This window comes from Podarcis cretensis (genome assembly GCF_951804945.1).
Source record: "Podarcis cretensis genome assembly, chromosome: 2".
In the NCBI taxonomy this organism is placed as follows: domain Eukaryota; kingdom Metazoa; phylum Chordata; class Lepidosauria; order Squamata; family Lacertidae; genus Podarcis; species Podarcis cretensis.
Window position 1 is genome coordinate 88,139,531 of NC_137171.1, and position 12,695 is coordinate 88,152,225.

Here is a 12,695-nt window from a genome sequence, read left to right on the forward strand (position 1 = left end):
TCTGTGGTTTAGACCACAGCGCCATCCTGTTAGGGCATGTTATTCTGTTCACAGTCAAAAGCACAGCTGAGCGAAGCATGGGCTCTATCACACTGGTCTTCAACTGGTAGGTCAGGACCCAAAGTGGGTCACAGCCTGATTTGAGGTGGATCATAGCAGGAGCACTGCTACCATGTAAATATGTGGTATAAGATTAAGAAATGGGTCCCCACATGCATGTTTGGATTTTAAAAGGGTCCTGGATCTGGAAAGGTTGAAGATACCTACTCTATCATATTTCTTTTAGTGCTGAACAGTGAAAAACTGCTATGCAATATCTAGCAAATTACTCTTTTTAATAGCAAGGTGGGGGACTCCCCTGTTGTTTGACTTGGAAGCAAAGCAGGGCCAGCCACAAATACAAAAGAGGCATCTGTAAGTTGGGGGCAACCCTGAGGTTTTGCAGAAATAAATCTTTCAAAGTTAGATACCCAAGAGGAGGGAGCCCCTGTACAGCATGTCACAGTCTCAGTATGCTTCATTGCAAGTCCACAGCAGGGCAGGCTACAACAAACAGCAAGTACCATTTTAAAACAGATAAAAATCGCTACAGTTTTAAAACGCACAAGACCATTCCAAAATGGAAAAGAGAAATAAAAATTCAGCAAGGGAGGTGAGTCACAGAAAACAAAATCCCTGAACTATCAAAGGTCAAGGTAAAGAGGTATGACTTCAGCATGTAGTGAAAATTATATAATGAAGGTGGGTGATGCAGTTCTGTGGGGAGGGAGTTCCGCAGCTTAAGGGCTGCCACAAAGAAAGCCCACTCCCAGCTACAATTCCCCACACTTCTCTGCGTATCGTAACTCTAGAGAAGGTTGGTAGGGATGGAGATAGTCTTTCAGATATTTGGGGCCTAAGTCAAGCACAGAAAGTAAAAGCACATCTCCACCAGACCAGCATACTTGGAGGTTACTCTCATTGTAATAAATTTTCAGGTAATTGCATTTAGGAACGGAGTGTTTGCAATAAAGTGAAGTTAAAAGTATATAATCACACATCACTCAATTCTATTTTCAGTGTTTTAATGACATAGATTTCCCCTTGTGAATGTGAGAGAAATGTTCTGGGCTGCACACTGCATCTCCAAGAATGAGTATTGGCTAAGAAATGGGCTAGTAATTAAAGATAGGTCAAACCAGAAGTGGGGAGTATGAAAGAAGGACCAAATGAATGTAAAACTGTTGGCTGAATATTTACTTTGCTTAAGGAGTGTGCTATCTCACTTTGGTCTAGTAAAGTCTATCTCCCTAGTCAAAAGTTTCATTGACTCTTTGTGTAAGATTACAAGGAGCAGAAGCAAAGGATCTGATTGAAGTTCTCACTGTTTTCTTTCCTCAGTGTCCGAAAGAATGGTTGTGACAGATGATAAGAAGTATGTGCCTGGGCCAAAATTTCCAGCACAAACTCATTTAGAAATACCTTTCTTTGGAGTTTCTCCATGTTCATCTGTAATCTGTGAAGAGCCCAAGACAGAAACACAACCTAAGGAGCAGGTTTGTATTACCTCCTTTGTGGCTAACTTAACTATACTGCTAGAGTAGCAGGCTTCATTCGGAGAGTAGAAAAACAGAAGCTATAGGTTTCTTTGTCCTAATATCCTGGGCATGCATCCCCTTTTAAAATTTTCATTGGAGCCAAGTTTATTATATCATTGGCTTACTATACAATTTTGAACTGAAGCATACAGCAATACTCCATATCTCATGTGATACATGACTCAGATAGACTAAGACCCCTTTAAGAGACACAGGGTCAAGGGACACCACAACCTCTCATCTGTGACTAAGAAAGCACTATTCCCCAGTACTCCTAGAGTTGCTAAAAGAGCAGATGTCTCTTCGAAACATCAGAAGACTGCTTTCATTATGGGCTGAGTTTACAGCCCGACTTCCTTGGCTCAAAGGACCTCAGTGGGAACTTCTGCCTGATATGACACCAGGGAAGATCAAGGGCAAGAAATTTCTGCCTTAATAATCCTGATTCCATATGTGCACCATGTAATTTATGATCCTGTGCTAGATTTTGAGTGTGGCTTTATTTTGGGAGTCTTCCGGAGGCGGCGCGAACGGTAATGGCGGTCCTCTTCCACTAGTGAGGAGGAAGCTCCGCGGAATTGGGTCGTCCGCTACGGCGAAGCGGAGACCCACTTTGGAAACCCACAGGCAGCAAGAGCCTGTGGTCTTGAGACTCGGTGGGCGCCAGAAGCGACCCCCAAAGCGCTGAAGGAACCCCGTAAGGGGCTCCGGAACGTGGAGGGGGTAGCGGCGCTGTGAGTCGTTTTGCGATCCGCGGAGTGAAGCCGCGCTGCTGCTGCCGGTGAGCGCTGACCTCTCTTCCTGAAAACTTCTGATTCGGAAAAGCAACAACCCGTGAGTAAAGAAGGACTTTATAAAATCTGAGACTAAAAACTACTGAATTTGGCTGAAAGCGGAGCGACGTAAAAACAGGAAGTCCGTCTTCCGCTGTCACTGAACTTCAAAGCAAAGAGCTGGAGGAGTGGAGGCAAAGAAAGAAATTTTTAACTTAATTGATCTGAGCACCCATTGAATTTTCCTGTAAGCAAACAAGGACTTTAAGCATTTGATTTATGCTCTTTATCTGCATTGTGATACCTTTCTTCTATTGGAAATATAATTTGAGTAAGAAACCCAGGTGTTGGAGCTGCCTGAGCAACTGAGCTGTCAGTTTGCAGATTTGGACACTTTGAATTAAAAATTGCAACAATCTGAGGGAGTTTGGACTTGCTACTTTGAAGTAACATTTGGAATACCAGCATGCACTGTCTGAAACAATTGTGACTGCCAATATTAACTCTGCTTAAAACTTGTTATTGAAGGTTCCTGGATTTTAAACTTGACTCTAGTAATTTTACCAGAACTGATCTCTTTCCTAAAGACATTTTAAGCTCCCCCTAGAGGATTTGGGATTTATAACAGTGACATCATTTTACTTTCCTTTTCCCGGCCTCCTGTTTGATTGTTAACATCTGGGCTGTTGCTTTCTCATGGGAACAACTCAGCTTGACCTTGACTTTTAGATAACTCTGGAATGAGTGGCGCAAGAAAAAAGGGACCAAAAACCAGACAAACAACTTTAACAACTTTAACCTCAGCCTCACAGACACGTAGATCATCTGTACCTACTCTGCCTTCAGAGGAAGAAGCTGCTTCTCTGCCACAAGCAGGGGAGGGAGAAATTGAGCAATTACAATTGGAAGATACGGCCTCAGGAGCAACTGCTTCTATATTAGAGAAAATTTATGAAAAATTGGAATCTTTGGATAAGAGAGTGGAATCTTTGGATAAGAAAGCTGACGAACAAACAGCTAAAATTGACCAAAACACAGAATGCCTAAATAGATTAACTGGTCAAGTATCACAGAACGTACAAGCAATTGGAGAACTGACAGAGGCCACAGTAGAAAATCGGAAATTGGCTGAGGATACTAGCCAAAGACTTGGAAATTTAGAACAAGAGGTAAGACCACTCTGCAAACAAGTAGGTGAACACCAGACCTATCTCTCTATGATAGAACTGCGGAATAGGGAGAGTAACCTAAGGATAAGGTCGATACCAGAAGCGGAAGAAGGCAACTTAGTTGAGTTTTTGACCAAAGAATTTTCCAAGTTTTGGAATTTAGAGGAAAAGGACTTTAAAATTGTATCAGCTTTCAGGCTTGGAAGACTGGCAAAGAAAGAGAAGCCCAGAGATTGTTTGATAACATTGAGATCAAAGGAGGAAAGGGATAAGATTTTGGGCCTACACTACGAAAAGTCACTGATCATTTTGGACAAAAGAATTGAAATTTATAAAGACATTCCTAAACAACTGTTGGATCTTAGATCTGCCTACTTGGAATTGGTCAGACTGTTGAGGAGCAACTCAATTATCTTCAGGTGGGAATTTCCTCAAGGATTATCCTTTACCTTCAGAGGGAAGAAGGTCAAAATCAGAACATTGGAAGATAGAGACAAATTTCTGATTGCACACGGAGAGGACCTTTAAAAAGGAATTGAATTACCTCCTGGGCCTGGAGCACCGGCGGTACCTGCACCTTCGGAACCGGAAGATCCAGTGAATAAGATACCACCCCCAGGAAATTAACCAGATTTATTCAGGATGTCTCTGCAACTTTTGAGTTGGAATATAAATGGCTGTAACATCCCGGAAAAAAGGAGGAAAATATTTCATATATTAAAAAAAAGAACAATTGGACATTATTTGTTTACAAGAAACACACGTGACTAGGCTCCATAGAAAAGTGTTAATAAATAAAAGACTTGGCCAGGAATTTATATCTTCAGACAGAGTAAAGAAGAGAGGTGTGGTGATATATGCAAAAGAGAGCCTGTCACCTAAATTTTTATTTAAAGATGAACATGGAAGAATTTTGGCAATTGAGATACAGCATCAAGGAGAGAAGCTTTTGATATTAGGAATTTATGCACCCAATGAGGGGAAATCGGAATTTTATAAGAAGTTGCATGAGACTATGTTGGATTATCTGGACTACAACAACATCATTATGATGGGAGATATGAATGGGGTCGTATCAACTAACATGGATAAGTCACAAAGCCAAAACGTCACAAAAGACGGCAGACTACCAAAGACTTTTTTTGAAATGACAGACAATATGGATCTGATTGACATCTGGAGAACAAAGAACCCCTTGAGAAGAGAGGGAACATTTTTCTCTGAAGCCCAGCTGACCTGGACAAGAATCGACCAAATATGGATATCTAGAGGTCTGGCACCCAAGGCCAGAAAGGTGGAAATCTGCCCAAAGACCTGCTCCGACCATAACGCAGTAAAGATGGATATGACACTATTACCAACCGGTTCCTTTAGATGGAAGATGAATGACAACTTGTTTAGAGATCAGGAGATTACTAAGAAGGCCCAAAAAGCCTTGAAGGATTACTTCGAGATAAACATGAACACTACGGTGGAAAAAAGAATTATCTGGGATGCAAGTAAGGCTATGATGAGGGGGTTCTTGATACAACAGAATGCTGTAAAGAAAAAGATACAAAATGAGAGAAAAGATAAGATCTTGGAGAAAATCAAAGAATTAGAGAAGAAGTTAAGATCAAACCCGAAGTCACAGCCGATTCTGACAGAAATTAAACTTTATCAAGCTCAATATTCTAAATTGATAAATCAGGAAATAGAGTGGAAGGTTAAACTAATGAAACAAAAAACTTTTGAATCGGCGAATAAATGTGGAAAACTGCTAGCTTGGCAGTTGAAGAGGAGACAAAAACTAAATACAGTTACAAATCTAGAGATTGAAGGAAGAAACATTCAGAACCCTGCAGACATTAGAAAGTGCTTCCAGAGATACTTCAAAAAATTATACACTCAAGGGCCGCAAGATGAGGTTGAGATTAAACAATTTTTGGGAAAAAAATGGACTACCAAAATTGTCACAAGAAAATAGATTAATCCTGAACTGTAAAATAACACGACAAGAGATTGAACAAGCCATTCAGAACATGCAACTGGGCAAATCTCCAGGGCCAGATGGGTTGACCTCCAAATATTATAAGACATTAAAAGACTACTTGATACAACCATTGATGGAGGTTAGCAATGAAATTATGGAGGGGAAGAGGGCGCCAGAATCGTGGAAGGAAGCCTTTATCACATTGATACCAAAATCGGAAGCTGAAAAGACACAACTTAAGAACTATCGTCCCATCTCTCTTTTAAATGTGGATTACAAAATATTTGCAGACATTTTGGCAAGTAGACTCAAAAAAGTTCTAAATGAAGTAATCCACAAGGACCAGGCAGGCTTTCTCCCAGGTAGACATTTGTTCGCCAATACAAGGAACATTATTGACATTTTGGAACTTCTGCAAACAGATATAAATACAAAAGCAGTATTAATTTTTATAGATGCGGAGAAGGCCTTTGATAATATTTCCTGGAAATTTATGAAGGGAAATTTAAAAGAAATGGGCGTGGGACGGGGTTTTGAGAATGGGATTGATGCAATATATTCAGAACAAAAGGCTAAATTGATAGTTAACAATGTGGTTACAGAAGAGTTTAAAATTGAAAAAGGAACACAACAAGGCTGCCCCATTTCCCCTTTGCTTTTTATTTCGGTCCTGGAGGTGCTCTTGAATATGATTAGAGAGGACCGGTTGGTGGAAGGAATTCAGGTCGGAGCGAAACAATATAAACTTAAAGCTTTTGCAGATGACCTAGTTTTGACCCTGCAGGAGCCAAAATCTAGTACGAAAAGAGTATTACAATTGATTCAAGACTTTGGTCGGGTGGCGGGTTTTAAATTAAACAAACAGAAAACTAAGGTGTTGGGAAAAAATTTGACAGATACAGAGTCAGAACGGTTTCAGAGAGAGACAGAATTAAAAGTGGTTAAAAAAGTAAAGTACCTAGGGGTAAACATAACAGCAAAAAATCTGAGTCTATTTAAGGATAACTATGAAAAATGTTGGTCAGAAATTAAGAGAGACTTAGATAGTTGGACAAAATTGAAACTTTCCTTGCTAGGCCGAATTGCTGCTATCAAGATGAATGTATTGCCAAAAATGTTGGTTTTGTTCCAAACACTGCAGATTGTGGACAAGACGGAGTGCTTCCGGAAGTGGCAGAGAGACATCTCTAAGTTTGTCTGGCAGGGCAAAAAGCCCAGAATTAAGTTTAAGATATTAACGGATGTGAAAGAAAGAGGGGGCTTTGCCCTGCCAGACCTAAAGTTGTATTATGAAGCCGCAGCTTTCTGCTGGCTAAAAGATTGGCTACTTCTCGAAGACACTGACGTATTGGACTTGGAAGGTTTCAATAACGCTTTTGGTTGGCATGCATACTTATGGTATGACAAGGTTAAGATCAATAAGGCCTTTAAGAACCATATTGTCAGAAAAGCAGTGTTTAATGTCTGGACAAAATATAAAGACTTATTGGAAAACAAAACTCCAAGGTGGCTTTCACCTCTGGAAGCTAAGGCCCGTAAAAGACCCAATATGGAGGCCAAATGGCCAAAATATTGGGAAATACTAGAAAAAGATGGAGACAATTGGAAATTGCAGAGTTTGGAGAAATAAAAGGATAAAGTGCGAGACTGGTTACACTACGCTCAGATTAAAGAAGTTTTTAAAAATGACAAAAAGTTAGGGTTCCAGGTGGAGAAATCGAAATTGGAAACAGAACTGTTAGAACCTAAGACTAAGGTACTTTCAAGAATGTATAACTTGCTGTTAAAATGGAACACACAAGACGAAACGGTTAAATCGGCTATGATAAAGTGGGCACAGGATATTGGGTATAATATCATGTTTGATGACTGGGAAAGGTAGTGGATCACTGGGTTGAACTTCACTGCTTGTAACGCTTTGAAGGAAAATGTAATGAAAATGATATATAGATGGTACATGACCCCAGTTAAACTTGCCAAAATATACCACCTGTTTGATAATAAATGTTGGAAATGTAAAGAAAATGAAGGAACATTCTTTCACCTCTGGTGGACGTGCCCTAAAGTGAAGGCTTTCTGGGAAATGATATATAATGAGTTGAAAAAGGTATTTAAGTATACCTTCCTTAAGAAACCAGAGGCCTTTCTTCTGGGTATTGTCGGCCAGAGGGTGATAAAGAAGGACAGAATTTTTTTCTTGTATGCAACAACGGCAGCAAGGATACTCATCGCTAAATATTGGAAAACCCAAGATCTACCCACACTGGAAGAATGGCAGATGCAACTGATAGACTATATGGAACTGGCTGAGATGACCGGCAGAATCCGAGACCTGGGAGAGGAGAGGGTTGAAGAAGATTGGAAGAAATTCAAGATTTACCTACAAAAATATTGTAATTTGGTTGAATGTTAATAAGGATGCTAGATCACAAACAATTGAGCACCACTAAAATAGTTGGAATTAGGATGATAAGTGAGATTGAGGAAAATATAAATTTTTTGGAGAATTATTAATTATATTTAAACGAGCGGGACATAAGAACGCAAACAAGTTGATAAATTGCTGGCAAAAATTTATAATGATGTAAGTGGGAGTGGGAGACGTGAGGGAGTCCAAAGAAGTTATGAAACTATGTTATGAAATATGTTACATTGTTTACTAATTTTGCATTGGTATTTAAAAATCTCAATAAAATATTATAAAAAAAATAAATTGGGAGTCTTTTGTAAGCTGCTATGGCAACCTAGTTTGGGCTATAAAGCAGGATAGAAGAATTCTAAGTAAGTAAATAAGTAAATAAACACTTCAGAACATTTGCTCTACCACTTAATTTTAATAGCGGTGACCTCGTGTGTATTGATTCCCTGAATTTGTAGACAGATGGCCAAAACAGAGATGTTACGACTACTTTATACCATATGTGGACAAGCTTTTCCCATCAAGGGCAAAAAGCCGCAGGGAAAATTATTTATAAGGCCAGATAGCCAAGAACACTCTTGCAGAGCACACTATGCTCACAAGAGGGGCTTAAGGATTGCCTTCTTTGGCACATGTCTATTAAATGGCAGCTTCCTATGACTTTGACTGCAAAGTGATCAACTTCACCAGGTCCCATAAGTCCAGATTCAGCAATTAGCTATTCTGCTTCACTTGTAAGCTAATATTATTGAGAGGAAAACATCTCCTTTTGCTCTCTCACCCTTTCCTTCTTAGCTGTCTGGACTTATAAAACATGGAACATTTCCACAATTTTCCATTTAGCTGTGGTCTACATTACAGTTATAGGATTTCCAGATTTTATGTTGCTAGACCTTTGGAGATCTCAGAAATTGTGTGTGTTTTTAAGGGTGTTGGAACTGAATCTTCTTCTTCTTCTTCTTCTTCTTCTTCTTCTTCTTCTTCTTCCTGAAAACTAATGCTACTTTATTGCTTGTTAAGGTTGCTTCAGCAGAGGGTGAGTTACCCATTGTGGAGCCAGTACAGGAGATTATAAGTAAAGAGCTGTATTTGATAAAAGAAGAAACAGTCCCAGAAGCTGCAAAAGATTCAGGAGCTGCAGAAGATTTAGGAGCTGCAGAAGATTCAGGAGCTGCAGAAGCTCTAGAAGATTCAGGAGCTGCAGAAGCTCTAGAAGATTCAGGAGCTTCAGAAGCTCTAGAAGATTCAGGAGCTGCAGAAGCTCCAGAAGATTCAGGAGCTCCAGAATCAAAGCAAGAAACTATCCAAAATTTGAAGGAAAAAAGGACCCTAGAGGAGTGCTTAGATTCAATTCCACACATAGGTATTCCAAGATTATCTACTTCCACTATTTGCTTTCAGCAGAGTTTCCCTTCCCTGTTCTTGACCACGCCCCCCCTCCCAATGCCTCAGTGTCACAATTAGGCTTGAAAGATGCCTTGCCTTGGTTAGAAAAGGAGGCTTTGTTCAAACCTAGTTTCAACAGAGGGGCAATTTCAGGCCAGTTGCAGCTGGTGTGTGTGGGGGAGATTAGCCTTATCTCTCCAGCAGAGATACACACATTGAAATCCTCCCCTACCAGCCCCACTGCAATTGGACTTGAAAGAAGCCTTCTATTATAGCCATAGGGGGAAATGCAAGCCTTACAGCCTATTTTCCCCCACCTCTGCCTCCTTCCCATTCTCAACCTATCTCCCAATGCATTGAGCACAGACTTGAAATAAGGGACCACAAACCAGCAAATGGGTTTAGGAACCTTCCCTCACTTCACCTGCATCAAGAAGAGCCCTTTACCAGGTAGCGCAATGGCACTGGATCCTCTTCCCCAGCACCAACAACTACCCCAGAAAGCACCCATGATAGACAGTTCTGGATCAGTGGCACCATCTGCAGCTCACCCAGAAGCATCCCAACTCCCTCCCCTTCATATAGGGCAGGTAGAGGACAGTAGCATGACCAGCCTTTTGAAGAGGCCCAGCAGAAGTTGGAGCACTGCAAGTCCAGTGAACTGGAACAAGGCCAGGTGCAGGAGGAAGCCAGGGAATAAGTACTCAATTTAGCACAGGCCCAAGCTCACTTTGAACTTCTCTGGTGAGAGACCTCCCAGAGTTCATACAATGAGCCAAAGACTTAGTGGCTCCATGAGCCCTTCCATCAGAGGCAGCCAGTTCCTTATGGATCTGCTCCATGCCTCATTCACCCCCTTAGAAACACAAGAAGAAGAGAACAAAGCAAAAATTGCTGTATTGATAGACCAAGACATAAACTTGAGAAAATCCACAGTTCCCATCCAAGGATCTCAGACTGCCCTTTGTCCATGTGGCTTCCTTCCTCTGCCTCAATGAGTGTGTGTCCTCCATGCAAAAAGACCAAACGTCTCCAGGGAATCAAGGCAAGTAGAAGACAGTTCTCTAAACTTGTCATAGCATAAAATAGGGTCATATGTTCCCCCTCTGGCATCCTCTACCTTGACTTGGATGTGCAAAAAGGAGAAAGAAAGCATCTGAAGAATTGGACCCTGCCTATCTCTGCCAGGTGTTAATCCAAGGTTGAAGGAATGCTTCTCATTTCAGAGCTCTGCTGTGAGGTATAGAAACAGCAGTTCCACAAGAAAATGCCTTCTGTATTCAGAAGGGCACCTTTAGAACCAACCCTTTATTTTCATGCAACTGGTGTGAAGACTCATAAAACTGAGAGGCTTTTTCATCATTTTTTGTAGATTCTTTAATTTATGGAACAACCAAAGAAAGATATTTGGGCAAAGACAGACTATTCAAGCATGTAAAGGTATTAATCATCCTGTTTAATATTTTCTTTCATGTTAATGATGTTTAAATTCTATTGATTTAAACAGAAGCATTGATCATAACTAACTCCAGCTGAAAACAGTAAACATAAAGATACTTAATATTGGCCAAACTATATCACTAATTTTTTTTGAGGGACGCAGGTGGCGCTGTGGGTTAAAGCCTCAGCGCCTAGGGCTTGCCGATCGAAAGGTCGGCGGTTCGAATCTCTGCGGCGGGGTGCGCTCCCGCTGTTTGGTTCCAGCGCCTGCCAACCTAGCAGTTCGAAAGCACCTCCGGGTGCAAGTAGATAAATAGGGACCGCTTACCAGCGGGAAGGTAAACGGCGTTTCCGTGTGCTGCGCTGGCTCGCCAGATGCAGCTTTGTCACGCTGGCCACGTGACCCGGAAGTGTCTCCGGACAGCGCTGGCCCCCGGCCTCTTGAGTGAGATGGGCGCACAACCCCAGAGTCTGTCAAGACTGGCCCGTACGGGCAGGGGTACCTTTACCTTTACCTATATCACTAATTTACAGGGATGATTTTGGGTGTGTGCTTTCTAAAGGCTATCTTACTAACTTACTACATTAATATCCCAGTACTGATGTGAAGTATAGGTTTCACACCAAATGTAGCATGAGTTCTCAGCTATCTTTCTCTGGAGATCAAAAGTATAAAACAAGAACAAGACAAACACCTAAAACAGGCATAGGCAAACTCAGCCCTCCAGTTGTTTTGGGACTACAACTCCCATCATCCCTGACCACTGGTCCTGTTAGCTAGGAAGGGATGATGGGAGTTGTAGTCCTAAAACATCTGGAGGGCCGAGTTTGCCTATGCCTGACTTAAAACAAAAGCAGGCCTACAGCTCTCTGCTAGCTTCAGACTCTCCTTTCACGTTTTCTCCTAGACAGAACAACCAGGAGGTGATTCTTAAAAGATACAGCAACACAAATTTATTGAGATTTTGATACTTCACAGCAGAGGTTGATTGAAAATTACATTTGTCTTAATTTTTCACTTGCCCACTTTACTGTAATCTCCAAAATGTTAAAAGTTTTTTTTCTTTCTTTCTCTGCTGTATCATTCTTAAGCTCGGTAACAAAACCACAGCATGGGGCAAAACTTAAATTAGAGCTTACTATGCACGGGACACGGGTGGCACTCTGGGTTAAACCACAGAGCCTAGGGCTTGCCGATCAGAAGGTCGGCGGTTCAAATCCCTGCAAAAGGGTGAGCTCCTGTTGCTCGGTCCCTGCTCCTACCAACCTAGCAGTTCGAAAGCACATCAAAGTGCAAGTAGATAAATAGGTACCACTCTGGTGGGAAGGTAAATGGTGTTTCCGTGCGCTGCTCTGGTTCACCAAAAGTGGCTTAGTCATGCTGGCCACATGACCCAGAAGCTGTACGCCTGCTCCCTAGGCCAATAAAGCGAGATGAGCGCCACAACCCCAGAGCCATCCGCGACTGGACCTAATGGTCAGGGGTCCCTTTACCTTTACCTTTATGCAATGAAATGGTAGTTTCAGTGATATGGAAGGATGGGTCACTGTGCAATGCACAATGAGAGGAGAGATTTCCCCCTCCCCACTCACTTCATTGTGCACTGAACAGTGATCTAATGAACATTGTATCCACCACATGATTGTAACATGCAATCAGTATGATTTTGGTTTTTCATGCCCGTTCTTAGTTTGACACATGGAAGTTGCCTTTGGAGACGACTGAAGTTAAGGAAACAGTCAAGGTCTCTGAGGTATATTTTGAGCTATCCAGCTCAATCCTGGGTAGAGAGAGATGTGGCCCGATTGTTCAGGCATGCCAGCTGAACATTGCATCCACTTCCAGCATTAGCATCCCTTCTATGCCTGTATCAGATGACTTCTAAAGCATTGGTCTTGGCCCTAAAGTTGGCATTGGTGCAAGACTCATGAATGCTGCCATCTACAGTGGCACACTGT

At 41.6% G+C, this 12,695-nt stretch overlaps 1 protein-coding gene across 3 annotated transcripts in view; it reads left to right on the top strand.

Annotated features, from left to right (window-relative positions):
• Nucleotides 1-12,695, top strand: part of LOC307209439 (uncharacterized protein) — a 95,439-nt gene that overhangs the window by 54,750 nt on the left and 27,994 nt on the right. For all 3 annotated transcript variants that reach the window (XM_079964493.1, XM_079964492.1, XM_079964494.1), the window contains 3 exons: nucleotides 1,381-1,535; nucleotides 8,931-9,273; nucleotides 10,669-10,736. In XM_079964493.1, the coding sequence (XP_079820619.1) occupies nucleotides 1,381-1,535; nucleotides 8,931-9,273; nucleotides 10,669-10,736 (566 nt within the window). The remainder of the gene's footprint in view (nucleotides 1-1,380; nucleotides 1,536-8,930; nucleotides 9,274-10,668; nucleotides 10,737-12,695) is intronic.